The sequence below is a fragment of the Panonychus citri genome, unplaced genomic scaffold, assembly GCF_014898815.1.
Source record: "Panonychus citri isolate SS breed McGregor unplaced genomic scaffold, ASM1489881v1 Contig00028, whole genome shotgun sequence".
NCBI lineage: Eukaryota > Metazoa > Arthropoda > Arachnida > Trombidiformes > Tetranychidae > Panonychus > Panonychus citri.
The window spans coordinates 603226-630027 of NW_026515433.1; the positions used below are offsets into that span (position 1 = coordinate 603226).

The following is a 26802-nucleotide window of genomic DNA, read 5'->3' on the forward strand; positions in this document are numbered from 1 at the left end:
ATGTTTAGACATTTAAATTGATTGTTTTAATGAGATTCACATGAATGAAATTAGATTTGGTTAGATTAGAATGATTAAGAAATTAATATGATGACACTCAAATTAATAGTATTTTCAATTAATTGAATTACAATCAACAAGTTGATTAGGAGACTAGAAGATTTTCATGGTAATTAATGGTTGGAATGATTAATTAAACTGAGAAAATTAACTCTTGGGTTTCAATTAAAAATTGAAGATATGTATTGATGTGTTGGTTAATTGTTCCTTCTGAATGAATCTAATAGGAGTTAATGTAAATCACAATCAAATTAAATTGATTAGATTTCGATTTTCATCTCAGTTAATTTGATTTTCTGTTTAATTTAATGATTTTTTTTCCACTTGAAAATCATTGAATTCATCAAGTCTTTCAATGGACTTAATTGTTGAATAATGATGAAGATTAAACAAAAATACACTTGTTAGTGCGTCGAGCTGATCACCAATGTTAATTAGTTAATGATGCGGAATCAATTATATTGACGTGGTTAATTGTAATTGTTGGGAACGTTGACAGTAATTGAGAATTAATCAGTTGTTGATATCATGATGATACAGGTGATAAAATTTTCTTTTGGTGAATTTTTCTCCATATTGTTGATGTGCTTCTAGTTAATTCAATGGTATTTTGTTTAATTGTGGTAGGCAGATTGACTAAGTAGCCTTGACGATTAATAATTATCATGGACAATTTAGCAAAAGCTCAGGTAAAGGCAGGTAGTAATCAAATAAATGCTGGAAGCATCTTGGACCCTTTTAGGTAAGATGATAATCGGTGAGATGTCATGTTGATGATTCTTTTTGGTTCAGGATTAATTCATGGTAAATAATAAGCTCCATGGTGTTTGGGCACTTGAATATGTTGATTATGATTAGAATAATGATGATTATGTTTCCAATTGTCGAAGTTAATGTTTCAATTGCACTGAATCAGCCTGTTTTCTTGTGGTAGGCATTTGATTAAAGAAAATCAAATTCACAAGTATTAATATTTTACATAATAAGGATGAGAAATATATTATTAATCTCAATTTTTTCAAATCAAAACAAAAGGATTACAGGTTAAGTGGAATGACAATTAACAGAAAATCAAATTAAATTAATGGTAATTGGGAGTTTGGATTATCAAGGATACTACAATTGTTGGATGTTACAAAGTTAATTATTTCAGCTATGGGATTGGGTGGGTGAGTGTGTTGATTTATCATGATCATAATTGACTAGATAACAATTATCCCGATACAGTCTCCTGTTATTTTCCATCGGTAATTAAGTTTGCTGGAGTAAAAGGTGTTCTAGTTCATTGGCAGATCGAAGTAGAAATGCTGCTGATTCCCTGTAACCAGCAATCAGAGTTTTAATTGCAGCAGTTTCACCAGGACTAAGTAAATAAGTGTAAGGCAGATAACTTGAATTCCCTCCTTGGTGTTGGCTTGATGACTGATGATGAGATGGTCCACCAGCACTGTTACTCATATTATTGGAGATTCCATTAATGATAGAACCAGATCCAGGTGATGAAGAGGAAAAAGATTGAGAAGATGAAGATAATGGTACCATAGATGTGGGTGGTGTGTGAGATACTGGTCCATTTCCATTGACAATTGAATTTGATTGATTTACTTGTCTACTAACATTTTCAAACTCATCACATCTCGAGAGATTTGCTTCTTTCTTGTTCAGTAACATTAGAGGTTCCAAACAATCCGATCGATTGTTATCTCCTGTAAAATAATAATAAAAAGTCAATTAGTAAAGAGAATTCAATTCAATAGTTCAATCAAATTCAGCAAGACAGTAGATTTTCATTGAAACTCTAATTTTTTCTGAGGAATCAACGTCTTGAAATGAGAATTTCCAAATTCGTATCTTGTACATGAGAAATGTCTGTAGTAGTGATGAAATAGTTCTGATGTGATCACGCTCTTCCAAATCAGATTCGATTAGTTATGATTTAGGTTCAGCTTTATTTAGATCACAAATTCCATGAGCCCAAGGAAAGAATGGAAAATTTTGTTGAGATTTGATTGGAGTAAAAATGATTAACCAACTACAGAGGAAACATAAGTTAAGGTAGGAGAGGTCACGCAAGTCCCATCAAAGATAATGGCGAGTTCGAGGTCTATCCATGTTCCATCAGTAACAGTTGTTAATTCTTGATTCTCTTCTCACTCGCAATCTATTCTCAACCTTTTATTGCAACTTTTTCTCTTTCTTTCTCTATTGTAACTCATAAATTTCTTCATTTTGAGGAAAGAACAATGAAAATGATGATAGTGGAAACTAATTTAGAAGACCATCTAATACGTGCTCAGATTCGATATATTCTTGACTGGGAAAAGTTTCTCATGTTGGCAGACACAAGAATTGTTTGTGTAACAATGTGAATTAGTAGAAGTGCAATTACCTGATTCATTCTTGGGATGACCAGTTAATGCAGCTAAAAGGGTTGAATTAAGGCTTGAGCTTGCGTTTGGTTTAAGGACTTGGACCGCAGATTCAGACGAAGGTGAAGTGGTCGAAGGTAAAATTGATCCCAAGTTGTCATTGAAGGTTTGAGTCTGCAAATAGAAAGAAATTAAGATTAATCTTCGGTTTTGGATACAAATCGTGATGGAAACAAATTGTAAATTTATCTACAAACCTCTGGATAAGTGACAAATTGATCGCGAGATGAATCCCTATTAGAAGGTGAAATAGATCGACCTGGTAGAGGCTTAAGTCCAGCTCGCATTCGTTTGGCGTTGTAACTTTCATTGGCACAAGCGGAGGCGAGAATTTGTTCCGCAATAGGTGAGGTCAAATGATAAACGGAAGATGTGGGTGAAGAAGATATCGAGGTTATCGTAGAATTCATTCTGCTACCATTAGAATTTGAACCATCTTTAGAATTTCCACTGACAAGGGAATTAGTTGGCGATTGTGTGGAAACTGTTGGAGTTTTGTGACGACGAGTTCGTCTACAACTTTTTAGATAAGTTCGGATTCGTTTGCGAGCTCTGTCCGAGAATTCTGGAAACTGCCTCATGCAGCTTTCGATTATGGCTTGGATTTTATCCTTTGGTTGGCGAGATATGGGAACCATTCTGTCAAGATTCTCGTCCACAAAAAGACGAACAAACATCTAGAGAAAAATTAAAAGAAAAAGAAATTAATCCATTGAAAAGAGCTTCGTCTTGAGAAGAAACAGTTAATCCAAATTATGAGCAATAAAAGAACATCGATCAAGAAGTTAAGGGTTAAAATTAATACGATAAAATCTTCCGAAAGAACATAAAATGAGGTAACCAATCAATTCGTATAAAAAAACAAAAGAATTGATAATCAATAGAAGACTAAAAGCTAAACAATCAATTTGTTCATCCGATTGATCCACGATTTAATCCTTACCACCATCAAATTCAAAGGTAACTTCATTTTCCAGATTTTAGTTCATGAGAAAAGCTCGAAACTCAAATAACTGAACCACTTAACCGACATTGACCTTTAATTGAACATCAACCAAGGCCCAAGAACAGAAAAAATCAGGTAACGTCAAAGAAACAATAACATGAAGAGAAAAACATTTTCCAGGAAAAAGAAAAGATTTGAAACAAGATTATGAGATAATCATGGAAAGAATAAACTAAGACTCATGAAATTGAAAAATAATTGGAAACAAGCAACAGAATAACAAACAATTAAATTGTCCGATTTCAACAGAATCAAATTAAAATCTAGAAACAGATGATTAATTGATTAGGAAAAGATTCTAATCTGTCGCCATCTATTACATTTCCAACACATTTTCGGATTTAAAGATTAATTTTTTTCTTTCGGTTGAGTTGATCCAATTTAACTAATCAATTCTTGAATTAATCGATACAATCAGCGAGTTAATTACAACTAAACTCAATTGGTCAGACTAATTTCATCAAATTCTCAATCAGTTTCCCTGACCAGTATCTCTTTTTGTCACAGCGGCTAATTAATTTCGCCAAGAAAAGGTGAGTCGATTATTGGTACGTGATGTTTTTTTCTGGAATTTTCTAGACCAAAATTACTCATCAATAGAACTGATTAGTAGATTAATTCATATTTCATTGGTGAAATCTCTTAGATAATATAAGAAGGTAAGAGAAATTGGTTTTCATTTGTATTGTAACAAGTTAAACTTACGTTAAAAGCCTTGAGGCGCTCGGGATCAAAATTATTGGTATCGGTTTTTTCATCCATTTTGATGTCAACCTCTTCATCATCATCTTCATCTTCCTCTTCTTCCTTCAAGGTATAGTCACTGGTTGGTGTCATTTCATCTATTCCATTACTGAGAGCAGCCATTTTCTCTGGACGAGATGAATCGGTTGAATCCTTAGAAGAAGATAAACCTTTAGGTGAAACGGAGGCCTTTCGCTTAATAGAATTTCCTTTTGGTAGTGGAGAACGAGATTTGATGACCAGAAGAGAAGGTGATGATTTAATTGTCGGTGGAATAGTTTGTGGTGGTGAATCGCTTGCGGTCAAAGCAGAATAATTGGGCGAAGGTTCAGGCGAAGAGGATCTTCTTGACATCTTAGACATATCTAGTGGACCCGATGGATCATGTGTTTCTATGGGATCGACTTCCCCCATGGTAACTGTTGTTAAAGATGAAGGTGATTTACCTGGAAATTATACACACATTGAGAGGAGAAAATATATTGGATTAAACAGACTGAAGATGATTGTAATTAAAAGTAACTTTGCCTCAAGAGAAACTACAAAGAAAAGGTAAATGTATCCAAATAATGATTGTGAGTATCCAAAGAAAATATAAATTTGTTTTCTCGTTTAGTATTTTGAGTAACAAAGAAGTTTTTTTAACCATCAATTTCTCTTTCTCTCTATTGTTACTTTTTTAATTTCTTATAGTTGTGGATCAATTTACAAGACAAGACACAAAAATACTTACAATTTGCAACAATTAACTGGTCATTGTTGTAACTTTTTTGGTTTGATTCTTCTCGAGATCCTTCAACTTGACTATCATCTACATCCAACCTACAAGTCCCATTAACGGCATCATTTGAATCAACAGATATCTCTGAATTATACTCAGAGCCCGAAATTGGCTGTTTAAAGTGATCATGAATTTCGGTGGTTGAAAAGAGACCATTTAAGGACAAGGTTAAAAAGGAAAAACAATGAATTAATGAGAGTCAAGATCAGAAAGATAGCAATCAAAGTAATTTGATGTTAATCTTCTCGTGGCAAACAAAAGTGTCAACATTTCATTTCCGGTTCACGAGTCTATTTGAGTTAATCATTATAAACTAGTTCCCTGATAGCATATCATGTATATGCCTCAACTACAGTTATATTTGTAAAAGGCAGAAGACATTGTGTAATTGCAACAGTTGATAGATGAATCGATTTTGTCTCCCTGAATGTTAACCCGTAACAATGAACCGGTAATTCACCTTAGTTTCCGGTTATCAGGTAAAGACAATTGAAAATGAAGGTCCAATGGTCCAAATCTTTGTCGTGTTATTGTATTAATAACATGCTATCTCTACTTTTCATATAATTTTATCATCTCAACTACATTATACTCCACCGAGTTGATAGAAAGCTAATTGTCAGTCTAATTAAGATTAGATTCACTCGGAGATGGGATGATAATGATGAAGGCAACAAACTTATACTCAAAGTGCCAGTTTTGGTTAAGAGAGATGATGATGGTGATGATGAGAGAAAAAGTTAATGAAAAGAGTGAAAGAATTGATGAAAATGAATAGAGAAAAGTTGTAGAACGAATGAAAGATGACAATCTATTGTTTCCCTTTTTCTCTCATCATCATCACCTCATCTTCTTTCGCCATTTTCTTTGTTCAAACAATTTCAATTCACTTTTTACAACCAAGATAAACGTTACTCTTCAATTGTTCAAACCTCAGTCACAATTAATTGTGATGTGAGAGAGAAACAATCAGAAACTAAACCATCAATCTAAACTTTTCTTTTTCTTTTCTTTCAGAATATTCGATATAAAATAATAAGTGATGGACAAGATGCTGAGACTGGAATAAAATGGAAGATAAAAAAGGATAGAAATGGCCTGAATTCTGTCTTCAATATACACTAGAAGTCGAAATTTATTCCAATTCCTTCAATGCTCATTTTCATCTTCTTATTATACTAATAGTATTCATCTAAAGTTTTGCACCTTTCGAACTCTTTTCACTACAGTCTATTGGTTAACCCGGAAGTTGAATGATGTCCGAGTAATTTAAGATTTTGGTAACAGTAAATTAAGGAGATTGTTGTGAAAATTGAGAGGGAAATCAATTGCTGATATTACGATGAGATTGATTTCTTTTCATCATATACATGTATTATTGTCTTTGTTTGGCTCATCGGATTAACCATTAGCCCCCAATGGTTTTCGCTATTACCTTTTTATGTTTAGGCTAAAGGTGATTAGAAATGAGTTGATTGTTACTCCATTTATTTTACAACTATTAACTTCTCTGTCTCCCTTTCACTTTTCACTTATTTCTTGGTCAATCTTGTTTGTGGATTGTTATTTAGCTAATTACCAATGACCATGATGGTTTGCAAGGACGATTCTTGAATCTATTGATCACCATGGAATTGGAGAAACATTGAATGATCATTAACCATCACTTTGAACGAGAATTCATATGGATCATCATTTGATTAGAAATCAAGAAACTCGAATGATAATGATGATGATAGAAAAGGAAAAAGTTAATGTCACAGTCAATCAGTGAAATCTATCAACGGTGGACATCATCATCATTATCATCATGGAAAAAAACAGAGAACTGTAAGTGTAAAGATGATAGTTAAAGATAAAAGACCAAGATGATAAACTTTGTGAAGATAAAAAAACATCTATGACGCTTTCACTACAGTTGACACATTGGATTATCTATGAGATGAGGAATGAGAAGAAGATGATAAAAGAGAAGAAGAGAAAAAACCTACATTGATATATTGTCATTTTGACAATAAGTGTTACCTGATTAAATGGATGCCCATGAGCTTGAGAATCAAAGGCATCAACCTGAACAGAATAACCAGAAACTTGGATTCTGTGAATATTTATATTTGCTCACAGGGAATGTCAACCGCCACCACAATCAAAGATACAACTTTTACCCCCACACTTATCTTCATCTTTATCATCATTGTACAACCTTTTTTAACTCCATTTTCCTTCTTGTTGTTCCAGTTCTCTTCACTTTTTTTCTTCTTTTAGATCCACCCCAGTTTCTCAAGTTCGAGTGTTACTCATGATATTGATTTTACGTTACTCGAACCATGAAAATGGCCTGAAGACAAAGCAAGAACAGTAACCCAGAAAGAAGTGCATGCAAAGAGGAGGAAAAGTACAAAGTATGGAAGGAGAGTAAATGTAAAGTCCACCTCTTCCCTTGAACAATTCTGTTGATTAACAAGAAAAAAAGAATGAGGGAGAAAGAGAGAGAGAGAGAGAGAGAGAGCAAAGAACCGAATTCTATGTATTATTTTATAACATAAATGATGGTTCGCCCCATGAAACCTTCCATGATTCTGTCATCAACAATAAGCAGAAACAAGATTTACATTCAAATCTAGACTTTGATGGTTGACGTTATAAGCCAGTGAAATGAGAAAGGATAAGAGAGGGAAAAAGTTTCTCTCTATTAAAAGAACTCAAGTTGAAGTTTGTGGTCTAACCTGATGGTGGACATTCATGGAGATGGAGAAGTTGAAACACATACAGAGTGTACGAAGTAAATTTAATCAACTTTTAAGGAAAAGATCATGATGACAGAGAAAAAGTTAGTTAAGAGAAGAGATAAATAAGAAGATGAAGATCAAATGAGGAAGGAAGAAAGGAAAGAACTAAATTCAGTAGATCAATCAATTTGTTCATTCATCTAATTTGTTTTCAATGGAAGAGGAAAACAAACGAAAAAAAAGGAATACATAAAAGAAAGCGAAATAACCTCAGAAGAAATGGAATATTCAAAAGCAACAATTTCTCTCGAGAGGAACAAGAGAAGAAAGAAAAAAAGAGAGAAAAAACCATTTAATGTAATAGTTAAATTGGAAGAAAAGAGAAAAGATGAAAGCAGGAAAATGAGAAGAGCTAAGAAGATGTAACATGAAGGCGATTTAAAGCCGTCAGGTTAATCTTTGTCTCCATCGAACCCTGATGAAGGTTTAGAAGAAAAGTTCTAAGGCAGAACAAATTATCCAACATGAGCTACGAGATGGAATTGTTGAAGAAGAAGATACAGAAAACAGAGGAGGAGAAAAGCCTCGAACTGTGTCAGATGAGAAGCACCAAATACCCTTTAGGTAAGAGGAGTTTCACTCAACAGAATCTTCCCTTCCCTTTGTAATATAAAACTCGAAGAAAAAATAATTTGGTAAGCTGATGATCCAAAGCCAAAGCTTCAGCTTTTGGCCTCTGGTCAACCAGGTTACTAATCAGTAAAACTCCATGTCATCATCATCATCAGCATCTTCTTCTTTTCCCTCATCATCATCATTATACTTCGAACTGTTGCTTTTGTTCTATTCTTTTTTGTTCACTTTTCTCTTTCATCCCTTGTTATTTTATCTTCTTTTCAACATTATCATCATCATCATTATCTTTCTTAACTCCTCCTCATCATCATCGTCTCTTTCTTGTTGTAGATTAAGTTGATCAAAATCAAGGTAAATTAACACACTAGATTTTGATGGTTTGTTGATTATTGAGCAAAAACCATCACCCAAACTAACCTGCTCTCTGACACTCTGAACATCCCACTCTTATAATCAACCAACAATCTATTCAATCATTTTAACCTTCATTATTGTTGAACAATTAAAAAACAAAAACTTATTGGATTAACTGTACTTACAGGAATATGTTTCATCTTTCACTATATGAGAACAAAAAAATTAACCAACTTTACTTATCCTCTTGCAAGTGAATCAACAATAGTGTTCACGTTGATTGTTAACAATAATTGCGTGAGTTCATTAATCAGGAAAAACAATCACAAAATCGAGATGAAACCAACTCATTCCCTCCCTGAACAATCAACTCATAGATTTCCACCCAAATTAACATTCATTTTTGATCAGTCAAATTTTCTGTCTTTCATTAATTCAAATTTCCCTTGAAAATGTTGACAATCAAGCGAATTGTAATCATTTTTTTTTTCTTGCGTCCGAAATGTTGATTATTTCCAATTGAAAAGCAATTAACTCACCTCATCTGTAGCTCCATTCATTTGAACATTTTGAATTGGACTCAATGAAGTCGACGATAAATTCTGGTGATGATTAAATGGCGTCGGTTGATCACAATTAACGATATAAGGAAAAATACCATGTTCGATATGATTATTATTTAAATCATTATAACCAAGTGATTTCATCCTTTTCAAATAAGTCGCTGTAATTGGTAAACTAAAATCCATCTCATTCTGATTATGATTACGATTACTGTTTCCATCTGATTTCCTTATTGGCTTAAGACTTGTTATCGAATTAGTTGATCGCCGAGAACTGGATTAATAATGATAACAACAATTTAGAAAAAAGGAAATATCAAGATTAACATAATGTTATACAATGAGATCAGTTAATTGTATCAACATTTTCAACAAGTAAGTAAACATTGATTATGTTTACTACTGACAATTTATATAAATCGTCAGCAAAAAATGTCACCCATTTAAAATTGTCGGTACCGGAAGTGAGAAATTTTCATGAAAAGTTTCAATTCCGAAAAACTGAATCAGTGGAAAATGAAACTGATTTAATAATTGATTGTGTTTGGAACAGTTAACAATCTGATACAATTAACAAATGATTTCTGATTCAATTCTAAACTTTTGACATAAATATTTCAATTTCGAGTCTCTCAGAATAGAAACTGGATTAATAAATAATTGCTGCAATCAGAAAATGATCAATTCTAACTATAATTGATTAACTGTAACATTTATCTTTCTGATTGGAGCACAAAACCTGAAAGATTTGATTAGTTTGATTGGTGATTGGAATTACATTTGTTGATATAACTGTTTATGTTGTATCAAATTAACAACAAATGATTACAATTAGTTGATTATAATAAATTATATCTATAAACTGTTCCTATTATAACTTTTACTTGTATCAATGTTAATATTGGATATTTACCTTTTCTTTTGATAGGAATTAGATGATGATAATGGTGATGAGGATGATGATAAATGATTCTGATGCTGATGATTACCGGTAGACGAGGTGTTAATGCCCTGAAGGTGCATCCGTTTCTGACAATCTGAACACGACATGAGGAATCGGGTCACAGCTTCACGTGGTAGAAATGCAAACATCTCGGCGACCTTTTTTTACGATTCGGATAAAAAGATATTTATACATTATTAAGATGATGATAAGATGAAAAGTAATAATATCAAAGTTTATTTATTTTATCCTTCTCCCTCCTCTTTCTTTCACCCACCTCATCATCATCATCCTCCTCATCTCATCATCTCTCTTGGAGGCAATTTTTATGCATTTGGAGTTATAAATCCCACTCTTGTTTTGGCATCCCGATGAAGGTTATCATCATTATCATCATCCTATAGCAAAAATAACATTGCAACAGCTTCATCATTTCTCCTTCCTTTTCATCCTTCTCTTCATCCTCTTCCATCATCTTTTTATTTCCTCCTTCTTTTCCTCCTACACATCAATTCTGATCTGTGCTTTCTCTCATCTTCATCTTCAACTCTCTCTCTCTCTCTCTCTCTCTCTCTCTCTCTCTCTCTCTCTCTCTCTCTCTCTCTATAGGTTTTCTCTCTTTCATCTACCTTCTTTGCTTCATCCTCATCCTCATCCTCATCCTTATCCTCATCATCTTCACCATATTGTAACAGCTCAACTGAAGATGGATTATAAATTATCAATAACCTTTGATGGTCCAAAGCAGCTCCTTCGATATCATTTATACGTAAGGATAAATAATTTAAACTTTTCATGTTCCTCTTTCAATCTCTCTCACTCTTGATATTATTTTATTATTATGATGATATTTTGTTCAACTAATCTGAAAATTTGAACCATCCAAACAAATAGATGTTGAAACATAAAACTAGAAATACTGAGATACACTTCAATATCATCACATCAACTGAATTCCCTCAAATGTTCAACATGAATGAAACTGTTAAAATCTGAGGAAAATATTTGTTCCTTTTTACTTTTCGGACTTTCAAAGAGAATCTCGAGTTGTTATTCAAATTGACCATTTATATTACACTTTATGTTTGTAGACAGAAAACTTTCGATTTCCTCTTTCTTCTTCCATCATCTAATCATATTCTGCTCTCTCACTGACCATGTAACAGCAGCAACCAAACATGAAGGCTCCACATGGTCAATCCAGAATATCATCTTTTCATCTCCAGGAGATTGAGAAGAACAAGAAAACCACCTTAGACTTAAACGATGCAAAGTCTTTTCTCTTTCATATCCATTACTTGATTTTCCATCAATGATTTCATCTCTTCTTCTCTCATTACTGACCTGTGTTATTGGTCTCACCGGGAGCTTTACTTTCCTTTTAGGACATCTCCCGATCTTGATCATATTCTCTTCCCTTTGCATCTCTTACTTTTTCATCTTCTTCTCTCTCACCAATCTCTATTCTTCATTACGAAAACCTTAATGGCATCTTCTTGCTTCCTCATTCACATCACTTTCTCTCCAGTTCTCCTCTTCCTCTCTATCCAGTTCCACCCCCGCCATTATCATCTTACTCTAACTTTCTCCATCTTCCTCCCTCCCTTTCTTCATCTCCTTTGCTATCTTTTCCATCTTCATCTTCATCTTCTTACTTCTTATTATCTTCCACTTTTGTGTCCCAAAGAACCAAAAGAATCTGTAACCTGGATCAAGTCTTTTCTTTTGCTTCCTAATTCTCTATCTCGAGGATCTTCACAATCGACAAAAATCCTTTTCGATATATACAAGGTAGTTCGAGTTGAATTCTTTACTAGAATTCTATTTCACATTTTCTGTTCTTCTTATCCTTCTCATCTTATTTTTCTCTTTTCTTTCGTTTCTATTTCCTTTTTTTTTCGATGAACATCCTCATCCTCATCTTCAACTCTCTCCCTCATCCTTTCAAACCGAAGTCTTAAGAAAATAGATTCGTAATCATCTGATTGTATCAAACTACTCACCGCTCGATATGTCCGCTTTTGTCCAGCATGTTTACCCGATCGTCCATCCATTTCAACATGAACATTATAAATTATATTGTAAAAGTTTTCAACCACAGCTACTTTCTTATAAACAGTTTCATCCGATTTACCATCAACAGAATTAGTCAAATTACCCTGAAAAATCAATAAGAATCAATGATTAGATTAAATCATAGGATTATAAAAGCAAATCAACATCAATACATTAACATTTATTGTCAATAGATTTTGAATCATTAACTGATTTATCTCCAAATGCAATTTCAATTTTCATTTGGGTTTAATGAAAGTACCTTAATCTTATATAAAAAGATCAGAAAATAATGATTAATCTACTTGTTCGGATAAATCAACACAATCGACTTAAGTTAATTACTCTCGTAGTCTTCTAGGCTTACCAATGGGCATGAAAATAAGCGATTTAATTTTTGATACTCTCGTGGCCTAATGGATAAGGCATCGGTCTCCTAAACCGGGGATTGCGGGTTCGAGTCCCGCCGAGAGTACTTATTTTTATTCTTTTTGCAAATGAGAATTGGTGAACTTTTTTCTTCGATGAAAATCTCATCAACTGTTGACAACTTTTCTTTTGGCAACATGAAGGCAATTGCAAATTGTTCACAATTCTTATGATGTTTTAATTCAACAATATTAATGGTTGATGGATGAGAACTTAAATCTTCAATATGACAATTATGGTGAAGATAAAATTATCTTTTTTTTTAATCATGGTGAAAATTGAAAATTCATGTTATTTGAATTTCAACTTGTTGATTGTTGGAAAATGATGATTATTATTTTCCAATGATAATAGATTTCAGGTGATTAACCATTCGATTGATTATATTAACTCTCCCTCTCCACATGAGGATTGATGATAATGGTCAGATTAATGTGATGATGATAAGTTTTTGCAAATTTTGCCTGATTCCCTTTAGGACTTATGGTTGGTCAATTAGATGATGATGATGATGGTCAATTGAAAAGAGATCAACTTGAAAGATGGATTGATGAAGAAAAAGATAAAGGTCAGTTAATCATGAGTCAATTTATCCTTATCTTCATCGTGATCAACATAATTATCTCACTGGTCAATAATTATCTTCATTATCAACAGAGTTTATCTCTTTTCAATGATTAATCAACATGGGGAAAAATTACTGAATTCTGATCATCACTTTGGATGGTGAGATGATAATGGTAATGATTGAAGCCGATTGACCACAAGGGATTGACCCATCAACAAGATGAAACCGGAAATAAATTGCAAGTCAAAAAAGTAAAGGCAAAGATGAGGTTGGATGAAGAAAGATGAAAATGCAAAGGGAACCGGAAATGATGAGACCTTAAAAAGGAGGTTAAATAATGGTTTCGACTCAGACTCTCATTAGTTAATCATCTTAGGATGTTAGAGATTAAAATATGATGATGATGATGAAGGTAAATCAACAATTATTTCATGGTCAAGAAAGTTCATCTAATGGACCAACAACATTATGAGCTTATTCATCATCAAGATAAAGATGATAAATGTACTAGGATTTTGTGTCTATGGTTATTTTTGCTATTCCTGTTGATTAAGATGAGTTGAGCACGAAATATTGATCTGAATGAAGTAAAATCATATTAACTTTGGGTCCAGAATGTGATGGTTATTGAAGATTATTGAAACAACGAAAACCGGAAACGGAAAAACAGTCAACCATAGGATTCCAATCCAATTAAATAACTAGAAGGATGATGAGGAAAAGAATAAAAAAGTTGAAGAGGAGAAACTTTTCCAAGGTTCATTTTCGATCGATGTCAGATTCCATTAGATTCATCAGAGGAAAAAGACTCAATCTTTTCTCTCTCATTGATCTTCCATGTTCACCTCATCTTCTCATTCTCATCTTTTCATCCTCATCATTTCTCTTGTCCAGAAGCAAACTAAACAATTTTGTGGATCAAAACTATTAGAAAGTTGAACAAGGAAGACACAAAGATAGCATCTTGTGTCACTTTCATTTCGCCTCTGGTTATTTTGCCTCCAATCTCCCACCTCTTTCACTCTCTCACTCACTCTTCCCATAACTTCATCTTCATCCTCATCCTCATCCTCATCTTCATCTTCCTCTTCCTCTTCTCATCTTTGCCTCTTTTTTATCAATCATTCAATTTACTTGTTCAATTGTTTCCACTCTGCAAAAGGAAACCCAAGTTATTTAAGTTAAATTTAATTTAATCACGATGAAAAAAAAAACCTTAAAAATGATTAAATATATTGAACTGAATTGGTGAGACACTGATGATACTAATAGATTACAATCAAGTAAATTGTAATTTATTAAACTAATGGACTGGATGGCGATTCAAATTGTTAAATATACTCCCTTAATTTAAATCCTGTATTCTAATGATTAGGATATAATTTATTTTTTCAATCAAATATCATGATAACTATTATTGTGTGTGAAGATGCGATGATGTTGATTGTGTCCCAATATCAACAATTAAATCTTATTGTCAATTATTAAATTGATTCAGAAAAGAGGAGGAAGAAAAGGAAAGTGAAAAGTTATCATATCTCATGAGATTTAATCTGAATTTGAATAAATTGTGGTAAATCATTTACAATGGTAAAAGATGTTGATTCAACTGATTCAGTGACAAAGATATATTATCATCTTGATTGTTATTCTGTAATCAAGTTGATCAACTTTTATGATATTATAACATTTGCCTGGTTGACCGTGAAAAGATATTCAGTTCAATTCCTATGAAGATGAAGATGAGGATGATTTAGACTATTGGGAAATAAGAGGATCAGGATATTTGTTAGCACGCGTTTTCAAAAAATGGGTTGATATCATTTTCTGAATGGGACGAGAAAAGGACAATGAAGATAAGTTAGGAAGATGGAAGGATGATACGAGATGAGATGGAATTGATATTTTCTCAAGTGAAAGTAAAATGGAAAGTGAATTGGGACTTGGAGGGAAAATTGGGAATGAGATTTGTCGTTTTTCAACTGCAATTAAGATTTTTAATTATAACGAATTGATTAACTTTAATCATCAGAAATTGAGAAAATGATACTTGAACAAGGAAGTAATAATAATAAGATGATGTCAAAAGGTATCCTTTATCTAATCATTATCCTCATCCTTTTCCTCTTGATCATTAAATTTGATTTCTTTTGGTTTTCATCATCAATTCATATTCATCTTCAATCAATGAATACTTTTGGCTATAGATGCATTTGTTTATCAAACGTTTACCTCATCTGAATGATGAAGATGATGATGAAAATTATTAGCCTCATCATGGTAATATAAATAAATATATATATTGTTGGATAGCACTTGGCATCCAATGATGATTAAGATGATGATGATAATAATAAGTGATGCTGAATGAAGCTCATCCCGGAGCAATAAAAGTTATCTTAAGAAGGAGGATGAATATAACCATATTGATCTTTGTTTCTCTCCTTTTCATACTCATCTTCATCTTCATCCTCATCCTCATCCTTATCATCATCACCATCACCATCGTCATCATCATGAAAACAACATTGAAGATAACAAAACTTAATATAATAATAACTGAGATTCCTGGTTGATTGTCACTTCTGATGTAACTTTGGATGAAAAGGAGACACCATTAACTAAGGATAACATTTGATTGAGAGCAATTTATTAATAATGATAATAATATTATAACAATTTACTGATCAACATCATTGGCTATGATTCAAATGGTGTTGCCTGATTAACTTTATACGATTACAATAATAATAAATCACATTTAAATCAATGTAAATCAAAGGTTAATTATCATCGCAAGTTATAAGTATCAAAATAATTAATCTCAATTTAACAAGTGATTTTACCTTTAATTGTTACAATCATAAGATCAACTAGATTTTGATCACTTTGATTATGATGAGGCTTGTGTAATGTGAGATTGAGGTAAACAATTAACTAATTGAATTAACTGATGCAATGACAATTAGTTATTAGAGGTAAACCAAAGTGAAAAAGTCCAACAATTACATTTGATTGAAATTTTCATTAACCAACAACATCAACTGATTGTATTGCATAATACAATTAATCAGTTAACATGAATTACCTGATCATTATTGTCATCATCATCAGTCACCTTGTCCAAATCTAATTACCAATTATCAAGGTAAATGATTAACAATTAGTGAGTTTTTCAAAAAAAAAGCTTCAATTTCATTCATTAGATTCATAAGGAAGCCAAATGATTGGTCATCAAATTCATTGATGACCATTAATCAGTCGGGTCAAAGTTGATTAAGGTAAAAAATAACCTCACCAATTATATATTGACTTTGATAATGATAATCAACTGTTGACATTAAATTAACTTCCAATACGTTATCGATTTTGATATTACCTGTTGATCAAAAACCAATTTGTTTTTTTTCATGTAACAATTTCCATTCTGAGCAAGTTCAGTTTCATTCCGTTCAGAATCTCAAACAGCTATTCATTTACCTTTATCATCCTCATCATCCTTATCATCTTTATGTTGTGGTTCAATTGAGTAACCTCATAACTCCTTTCTAAAGGTAGGAATGTTTAAATGAGACTAATTATCATGATCTTTGTCGATTATTGAAATGATTCATTGGAAAACAAAAGGATGACAAACAATTGACATTCTGTGAGCTGTCGGATTGATTAATTGTTGTACTTTGTCAGATTGTGGGTCATTAATAATCTAGTTGATATTTAAATTCAATCATTAGCTCATTCATCTTGAACTGAAATATTAATCAAACAATATGATTACAAGATCGTAAGTTCATTAATTATTATCCCTTTTTGATTACCTTTTAGCCTTAGCCAGTTGGTTAATTGTAATTAACTAGCTAATAATTTTCTATGGTTAATCTAATTTTTTTTTGTTCAATTGTAAATCTAATTACAAATGTTAATCATTTTTATTGACAACATGATGGGTTAATATGATTCATTCAGTTGGTCATCTTCATCCTTTGTCACCCAAATTAATTGTATAAACAAGATGGACATTCAGTTGTAAATCCAAAAAGGTTGAAAGTTAAGATGTGAAGGTGAATGAAAATTTGCTAATTTGATTGTGATGATCGGAAAATAGAATCAAATTGCCGAATCTGATTCGCAAAGTATTCTGATGGTCGAGTTGCCAACTCTCATCATCATGGAGTAAAAGGTAAAACAAGAAGATGATGAAAAGAAAATGAGAAAGTTCATCACTCTCATGATTCACTGTTTCCAGTTCACCTTCTCATCCAAATCTTCATTTCCCATGTAACTTGAATATTTGCATCTCGATGCTCTCGCATATTCACCTGTTAATGGACTCACTAAATTGGTTTATCCCCTCAAGAGGTGAAAGAGGTAAACTGATATTGAGGATACGATTGGAAGAGAGAGAGAGAGAGAGTGAGAGACTGAGTGAATTATCATCATCTGAACAATCTAATGACAATCAAAACTGATTCAGTTGAACCAAACAATCCAATCAATAGAAAACTAAACACAATTTTCCAACCGATGGACTAATGATGATATTAATGCATCATCACCACAGTTGATCATCACTTTCATCCTCATCTTTTTTCGGACACACAAAAAGTTGCCATTAGCTTGATGATGATAATGATGATGAAGATGAGAAAGTAAGGAAAATGAGAAAGAGAGAGAAACTATTCCTCTCTCTTGCAAAAAAATCTCTTCCTATTTTATGATCATCATTTCATCTAAACAGAAATTCACGTGACTTTTGACAATAATATTACGGTTATCTTAATCTTCATCATCTGCATCATGATGATGATAATGATGAAGGAAGAAAAAGAGACGATGATGAAGAAAGTCAATTGAAACTGTATCAATGGTCTATACGATTCTTACTGTTCTAATTGGCTTCTTCATCATCATTATCTTTTATTGCGTGAGACTGGTCATCATCTTCATGTAAGGTACAGAGGTAATAGGTCAGCTTATGAAAGTAAAGGCTAGTTTGTTGTCATACATAAAATGCTGAGACGGAAATTAGTGTCAAAAAAAGAGGCCCAGAAAACAAATGTGATGATGAAGCCAAGTAAAGCGGAAGCACTTAAAATGATCAACATCATTATTATCATCCAACGTTTTCCCTTCAAATGTTCACTTGATGATCGAACCTCATCATCATCATGATCACAATCAGAAAGGTTTCATCATAATAGTCGCAATTTAATATAAACATGCGTTCGTCCCGTGCCTTTGACAGTTTCCATTACCTGCATCATCATTTCCTCTTCTTCCGCATCCTATTTATTAACAAGTACAATTAAAGGGCCAATACAACTACTCAATTCTCTTTCTATTTCTTCCTTCTCCTATTCGTCCTCATCATCTTTTAATCTTCCGAGATGAAAAAGAATCAAGAAAAGATGAAACCAAATCAGTCTCTTTTAAGCTCTCTGTCTTTTTTGCTTCATTCTCATCATATTCATCCTCATCCTCATCCTCCTCCTTCTCATCATCATCATCATCTCTCTCTCTCTCTCTCTATCATCTTTCGGTAAGCACGTTTTTTTCATCGATCCAATATCATCATCATGAAGACACACAAAAACCTGATCCTCTCTCGAATTCACTGATTATTATTCCTCATCTTTTGGTCCGGATGTTGTTGTGATTTAAACTGTTCACTGGATTAAATCATTCAAACTGATCACATGTTAAGCAATCATCCCGAAAGCCAATTAAGGAGTTTAAATTATGATGGAGATGAGAAGATCTTCATTATCTTCCTCATCTTGATAATTCAAAAGCTTAGACAAAACTTAAAAAGAAGAGAAAAAGATGATAACATTTTTACTCTTTTTCTTCTCTTCCTCCTTTTCTTTTCTTTTCATCCTCATCACTTTTTTTCTACTTATCCTTTTTTCTTTCATTTTTTGTTATCCTTCTCATTATCTTCTACCTTTTCCTTATCATCTTTAATTTTCAACATATTCTCATCCCTTTACTTCATCACCAATTCTCTAATTAGAATGTTAAATCACTAACAAGATGAAAAGAAAACTATTGGAACAAATAAAAATGAACAAAAACGAATCGATATTTTGTGAGGTCGATTCTTGACCATGATGAAATAATGATGGAATATGAGGAAAAGGTAAAGGTGAGGATGTAACAAATGATGAGAATGGGATGATGAGCATCAATAAGTCGAATATATTTTTTATCTTCTTATCTTTTCATCCTCATCCCTTTAAGACATCAAACTTTCAAAGTCCTATTGATAAAAACTGGTAACTCTTATTATCAGTTAACAGTAAAAGTAATTGTTAGTTGCTTTTTCCAATGTAAAACCTATAAGAAGGGATGAGGATGGAGATACAATGATGAAGATGATGTTTGTCTGTGTTTTTCAGATCTTTTCTCATCTTCTTTCATGTAATTTGTTAGATGAGAAAAAGAAGCAAAAAGAGAAGAAAAAGAAAAACATCTTTTGTCCTGTTCTGACCTAAAATAATAACCTCAACTTACCTTTGATCATCTTCATCTTCTTCTTCATCCCAAGCTCATCTTTCCACAAATTTTCTCTCTCATCTTTCATTTCTCTATCTTCATTTTATCCTCATCTTCTCTTTTTCTTCTTCCCTCTTCTTTCATCATCTTTCATCATTCTTCTTCTTTATTGTTTCCATTCTTTTCTCTTCAGGGCTTTCCAATCTTCTCCCTTTAACTGGCCTTCATCATCTTCATCATCTTCATCAACCTTTTCTCTTCTTTTCCTCATCCATCTCATCTTCTTATGCCTCTTACTCTCACTTTTATTTTTTCCATTACCAACTTTACCTTCTAACTCTCATCCTCTTTAAGAATCTTCTTTTCTTTAATGGATCGAAGCAACAATTTCTGTCTCTACCTGGAAGCTCATTTTTCTACCTAAGTTTCCTTTTCTTTCATCATCTTCTTCCTTCATCTTTTTCCTCTTTTCCTTGGAACAAATTCTGTTTACTGTTATTCTCACAGGCGAAACTTTCTTTCTACCTTTTTTTCTGTCGTTTTCCCTTCTTCTTGTCTTTCACTTTTCTTCATCATCTCCATAAGCAAAGCGGATAAAAAGGTTCAATCTCTTTGGAGGAAATGAAAGAAGCGAAGAAAAAAATTCTGTTATCTAGAATTCGATGGATGTTTGATTCAGGATCATGATGTTGATGTTTAGGTTCACTTGTAACCATAAAGAGGCTTTTGTATCAATGATCAAAGTTGAGGTAATGAAAAGTAAGAGGAAGAGAGAAGAAGATAGAAGGTTGGGAGTAGAAGTGGGAGTGAGGAGGAAAAAGATGAAGGAGGATGAGAGAAAATCGATGAAAGTGAACCTTTATCTTCCTTATATCTCTCTCTCCTTCTATCTCTCTCTTGATTCTAATTTGCAGAATTCTTTTGTCTTTCTTTTATACTCTCACTTTATGTATTCATCTTCTTCCAGCATCTTGGAAGTACCTAGTTACCGGATTTCTCCTGACGGAATGTTATTGGGACTCGAATAATATCACATTTGCCTTATATCAACATCCTAACAGCCATTAAGCATCCACATCATCATCTCCATCTTACCAATAACCAATTTATGAGTTTAAGTGAAGAAAAGGAGAATGGGAATGAGAATGAGAGAGAGAGAAAGTGGCTAGGAAAGAATGAAAGTTAGAAATGATTCAGAATAAGATGATAAGAATATAATCGAAATAGACAGAGGAAAATAGATGGCTGATAATTGATGGTGAAAGATGATGACGATTAGTTAACTCGTCTTCATCTTGAATTGGTCAAAAGTTTTCACCAAAACATCATTACCATTATCATGGATCTAATAATAATCATGATTAATCAGATGAAGTTTTCTAATCTAAATGAATCCAAATGATCGCAATCAAAAATAAACCATTGAGAGATAATCAATTTAGAAGCAACATCAGTGAGACAATTAACTAATTAACTTGTTCATGGATAAACACAAAGACAGTTTTACACGTGATCAAAAGTTCAATTGATGATTTCACGATGATCATCATGTAAAGAATGAAGGTGAAGACGACAAAGAGATGATTAATGTACATGGGCAACTGATACTCACTGGAAAAGATTGTAAAACATGAAATTCATCATCTTCTCATCTTCTCATCTTCCATTCTTCATTCTCCTTCTTCACTTACCTATTTCATCTTCATCACTTTTCTTTATCTTTTTGTCATCGTTTTGTTGACATTTTTTACTTTTTATCTTTATGATAATATTTGTTTCCATCTCTCTCATTCTGATAATTGTCTTCTCATCCATTTACATCATAATCATCATCATCCTCACTCTCTATGGGACACTTTGCATTATCTTTCTTTTTCATCTCCATCATCCTCCGAGTGTATTGCACATCATCTCATCCTTTTCATCCAAATCCATCCTCTCTCATCTCTCTTCACCTTATCATCTCTCATCTCTCTCTCTTTTCCTCTTCTAAACTACTTTCACTTATCATTTTTTCTAAAATCGAAATCCTTCGATTTCTCTTTCTTTATTCGATAAATACCCTGAAAACTCATCTAATTTTATCTTTTTGCTCTTTTCTCTTGTAAAAGGTGAATACATTTCATCCTCATCTTTCTCTCTCGAACACTTTTCTCATCTTTGAATCATCTCTCAGAAAGAAAAGCAAATAAAACCTTCAACTCGAATGTGGAGAAAACCTTTTCTGCTTTTTGATCTGTGTTCAGTTTAACATCATACGAGTTGAACGATACAAAGATGAGGATGAAGATGGAGATAAAGATAACTGTATTTTTATTGAAGAAGAAGAAAAAAACTGTTTCTTTTGAAATGGAAAAACCATTTCAACACTTTTTTCCAACTTCTACATTGATAAACACACTGTAACCTGAATACAACCTCGAATATTTATCAATGCTTGTTAGCCTGTTGCTTTTGTTATCATTTTTTATTTAACCTTCGATTTGAGAATCTTCATCTCTTCATTTTAACCTTTCTCAGCATCTTTTCATCATCTAAATCATCTCTTGTTTATCACTCTTTCTGCACATTGTCTTCATCAGAACAACAGATAAACAGATAAAGAAGCTGAGGTAAGAAATGAAAATGAGTCGAACTCTTTTCCTCAGAGAATAGGAAATTGTTATAAAGAAATTGATGTTCTGTTATTTTCTTTATTTTTTTACAGAGCTTTCACCTTTTCTCCGACCACTTCCACTTCCATCTCAACCTACTCATCTTCATCTTTATCCTCATCCATTTTCATCTTACTTGTTATTTGTTTTTTATTCGATTTACCTTTTGTCAAACTGATTAGTACTCAGCTGATGGTGTTTACAATTGGTTGGGAGTTAAAATGTCCCTTAAAAAATATTATTACAAGTAAAAAGAATAATAAAAATCCTCGAACATGAAGGAAGATAAAAAAGAAACCACTAAATCTGATGGCAACATTTTCATCCTTCGCAACTTCATCCTCATCTTTTATCCCTAAAAGCAGATAACATGAGATCCCATCCCAGTCAAATAATTCCCAAGCATCATCATCATCTCTCTCTCTCTCTCTCTCTCTCTCTCTCTCTATTTAATCTCTTCCCACTCTCCCTCTTTTTGTTAATAAAACTCCTACTAAATCTGATTCACCTTCTCTCTTCCTCTTCCTCGTTTCCAATCTATCAACCATTTCCTATGAGGCTGTTACTCATTTTTGGGAGGCTCATACTTTTACTCCTCATCATCATCATCAAAATGACGGAATTTATTTCCCTTAAGGCTTTCATCTTCTGTCTCTTTTTCTCATTTTCATTCTCATTTTCATCTTCATTTTTATCCTCATCAGATGATTCTTAATGTGTATCAAAGAGGATGCTAGATGACAGAAACAAGAGACAGAGGAAAATGTGGAAGAGTAAAAACAGAATTACTTATTTGTTTTCATCTTTCTCATCCCGAATATGCAACATGGTCTTCATCATCTCCATCGTCAACATCCTCACCAACTTATTACTTTTATTTTACTCGCTTAGATAAATCCAAATGAGTTTTCGCTCTCTCCTTCTCCCTCCCTCTCTCCTTTATTATCTCATCTTCACTGATCCTCTCTTCATCATCTCTCTCTCTCTCTCTCTCTCTCTCTCTCTCCTCCTCCTCCTCCTCATTACCAAAGGTACCCCATAACACGTGACCTAATCACTTGCATCACCATGACTCTGGATGTTGATCGGATTGTAATTTACGAAGAGAAATGATGAGGAAAAAAGTATTTTAATGACATATCCCAGGTCAATCACATTGTGATGTACAAAAAAAAAGATGAGGATGAAAAGGATGATGATTATGATGAAAGTAAAGAAACAGCAGAAAAAAACTTACAAAAACCGATGGTTATATCAGATTTTAGATTTACAGTAGTGTTAATCAAATTTGATTTTATCAAATAATTTAGCCAAAAACCGATTGATCAAACTGAATTAGGTTATCGCATTTATTTGGTTAATCATTTGTGAGGTTAATCAATCAATTTCCAGTTCTCAGACAATAATCTAAGTTAATTGTTAAACTTTGTGAACATCGCGACAACTTGTTCGGCAAAATAACTTATGAAATTTCAACTTATTTTACTCAAGAATTTTCATCATCATCTTCATGATGAGAAGATGATGAAATAATTTCAACAGTTTCTCTGGAATTTCATCAAAATTTCATCAGCAATTCACAAAATTACTAAGGTTTAAAAAACTTGATTCTAAACTATTTGCTACTCAATCGTAAACCAATACATGATGAACAATTAATTAGACACTAATTAGGGATACTTTTGATTAGTTGAGTTGAAAAATTTAGATGAGATTCAGATCGTGATCACTTTGAAAAACTTTGATTGAGTTTTAACTCTAATTGTTTGATGATAATCTCACGACACCATGTAAACAATACTGGTAACAGGTAATGGAAAAAAAGACAGAAAAGAAACTCAAATAGACAGAGTTTCTGTTCATCTCTCTAATTGTGGAAACTAATTGTTGATGACAATAAATATTAATACAATGAGATGTCAACCATAATCGTAACCTTAAATGACGGTGATTAAACCTGGAGTCAATCATCGTGGTAATGTAATTGTTGATAGGAAATTAACATGATTAACTTACCGATGAAGTTTTTGTACAAGGAACCAAAAGGATATTTTCATCTTCGTCTTCGTGATTATCCTCGATTTTGATTGTCGCTGATTCTTGTTTACAATTAACGTTACCACGTAATTTAAATCCTTTCGCTTTCACCCAAAATCTAAACTTTGAATTCTCCACGTTTGTTGTTTCCTCACCTCGAAGGATACGAACGATCCTTTGGTACTTTTTTCGAGTAACTGTTTTCGTCTTTGCTGAATCTCCATAAGTTTTCAGAGCCCAAGTTTGGTAAGCCGAATACAAATTTGATTCGATTGTTGTTGATGTTGATTGATTTTCATCGATTACAATCGAAGTTGAAAGTTGTAGTTTACTATTATCAATGTCCATTGGCTCTGATTGTCCAGAGCCTTCAGTTGGTGTTGATGAAAGTGTCACTGGGGTGATTGTTGTTGAATTTGATTCTGATTTAATTGTTGTAGTTGATGTTGGAGTTCGGCCAGTTTTTGAATGGTCTTTACGGTTTGATTGTAAATCATTTGACGGCGGTGATGAATTAACATGTTTAGTTGATTTGATAGGTTTAATTGTTGTCGTAAAATCAGTTGGATATGATGATTTATCTGAACGTGAATGATGAAGAAGATGATAACGATAATTACGTTCATCTTCCTCATCATCAGCTTCTTCAGCTATTGTGGCAACTTCATCGTACGAAACTAAATCACAAATAACTTGTTGGGCCAAAGCAGCGGCGACTCGAGTTCCACATCGAGATGATCGACGTGTCGGTGTTTCCATAATTATATTGATGATTATCAACCAACAACTAATTCAATCATAAATACAAAAACAATCGATCAATAAAATATGAACAATATGTAAAGTTGAGGGTTCGAAAAGTTATCAACTCACTTGTGATTAGTTTTTTCTTCGGAAGAGAAAAACAAATATTTAAATGATGCTCAAAGTGAAGTTCATATGTAACAGGTAAGAAATGGAGATAAGTTGATGATGAAGATTAGAGAAGATGAAAGAAAGTTGAAACCATGGGAGAAGAAAGGAAATTAGAACAAGAAAATCAAGTTAACTGTAGTTTGGATATAAAGTGAAAGACTCGATCTGGGCTATCCTATCAATCTCATGGTGCATTGGATGTGGGAGGTAAGGGCAGAGAGAATGAGTGAGAATAGTTGCAAGATGATGATAGGGAGAGAGAAGGATGAAAAGAGTGAGTTATATTGTCAGCATGCGTGTGAGTGAATATCTCACCTTGTCAATAAAATATACCTTCTGAATTGAATGCATATATAACTTTGAATGATAGTCCATCAGTTACATGGTGAACATGTTATGTTCAGAACCCACCCTGTGTGCACAGAGAGGGGCGAAAAAGCTGAAACAAACTGAAGCCTTGACATTATTTGCCCTTTTTAAATACAAATAATATCATTAATGATCATTTTATTATATATCGGCTTTTGTCAAGCGCATGCACCTTAATCAACCCTCATCATCAACAGCATCCTCATCACTTTCATCATCTCCTTTAACCTCTCTCTCTCTCTCATCTTCTTCTTCTCCTACACATCTCCATCATCGATAACTTGAAATGAAACAATATTGAATACATATTTTCAATTATAAAAGATAATTGGTCAACTGTTGTCGTTAATATTTGTTGACCTAATCTACAAGTTTCATCTCATTATTTTTCAGGTTTCCGGTTCCTTGGTGTAACCAGCATCTGAATCCCGTATTATAATGATAATCATCATTACCCTGCATCATCAACACCCTGTCAACCATCTGATAAAAGAATTGTGATGAAAATAAGTCTGGTTTTCAAATCTAATTGAAAAACATATGGATCTCAAAAGAGTAACTTGTTAACATCACCTTATGTTTTATCATGAAGAGAAATGAGACCAGAGAGAGAGAGAGAGAGAGAAAGGGAGGGGAGGGGAGGAATTCTATCATCATGCTGTTTTCATCCCACATGAATTGAATCAATTTGAACCAGTATAAGTTAAGCCATTAGTTGAATCTCGTCCGAGTGAAAGAAAAAATTGTTTTTCGATAAAATTTTGGTGTTGATTTAACTCAGATTTCATTTAATTCAGTTGTCGATTCACGTTGATGATTGATATTGAATGATGATGGAAAGACCTGGCATGAGGTTATCATCAATAGGAATCAAAGAAATGTTTTAGAATAGAAAGAGGACGACGAGAAGAAAGAAATAAAGACAGACAGAGAGAGAGAGAGAGAGAGAGAGAGAGTAAAAGAATTGTTACCAACAGAGAGAGTCTGAATTTCCATTTGATTCCATGTTCATCCTCATGTTTCTCGAGTGAGTCT

At 32.9% G+C, this 26802-nt stretch overlaps 1 protein-coding gene, 2 long non-coding RNA genes and 1 other non-coding gene across 11 annotated transcripts; 3 read left to right on the forward strand and 1 right to left on the reverse strand.

Moving 5' to 3' along the window:
* Position 1: 1 nt before the first annotated feature.
* On the reverse strand, positions 2-25953 carry LOC128397054 (nucleolar protein 4-like). 2 transcript variants are annotated; one of them, XM_053357720.1, is made up of 10 exons: positions 25357-25953; positions 24463-25270; positions 12249-12404; positions 10216-10403; positions 9279-9576; positions 4973-5132; positions 4201-4685; positions 2687-3166; positions 2450-2603; positions 2-1766 (listed from the first exon to the last, which is right to left on the reverse strand). In XM_053357720.1, the coding sequence occupies exons 2-10, from the start codon at positions 25240-25242 to the stop codon at positions 1312-1314; spliced, it is 3156 nt and encodes a 1051-aa protein (XP_053213695.1). In that variant the 5' UTR covers positions 25243-25270; positions 25357-25953; the 3' UTR covers positions 2-1311. The 2 variants fall into 2 exon arrangements, with proteins under 2 accessions (XP_053213695.1, XP_053213694.1); XM_053357719.1 differs by having other exon boundaries at positions 24463-25953.
* LOC128397063 (uncharacterized) lies at positions 4618-9298 on the forward strand. Of its 6 annotated transcripts, none has more exons than XR_008326889.1 (5): positions 4618-4814; positions 4933-5499; positions 6038-6476; positions 6592-8373; positions 8716-9295. It is a non-coding gene; the product is annotated as an uncharacterized LOC128397063 (long non-coding RNA). The 6 variants fall into 6 exon arrangements; XR_008326886.1 differs by having other exon boundaries at positions 6592-6850; positions 6939-9295; XR_008326887.1 differs by having other exon boundaries at positions 6592-6850; positions 7259-9295.
* On the forward strand, positions 9555-12311 carry LOC128397064 (uncharacterized). Of its 2 annotated transcripts, XR_008326892.1 has the most exons (4): positions 9555-9677; positions 10231-10465; positions 10855-12036; positions 12201-12311. It is a non-coding gene; the product is annotated as an uncharacterized LOC128397064 (long non-coding RNA). The 2 variants fall into 2 exon arrangements; XR_008326891.1 differs by having other exon boundaries at positions 10855-12257.
* Trnar-ccu (transfer RNA arginine (anticodon CCU)) lies at positions 12703-12775 on the forward strand. The gene has a single exon. It is a non-coding gene; the product is annotated as a tRNA-Arg (tRNA).
* Positions 25954-26802: the final 849 nt, after the last annotated feature.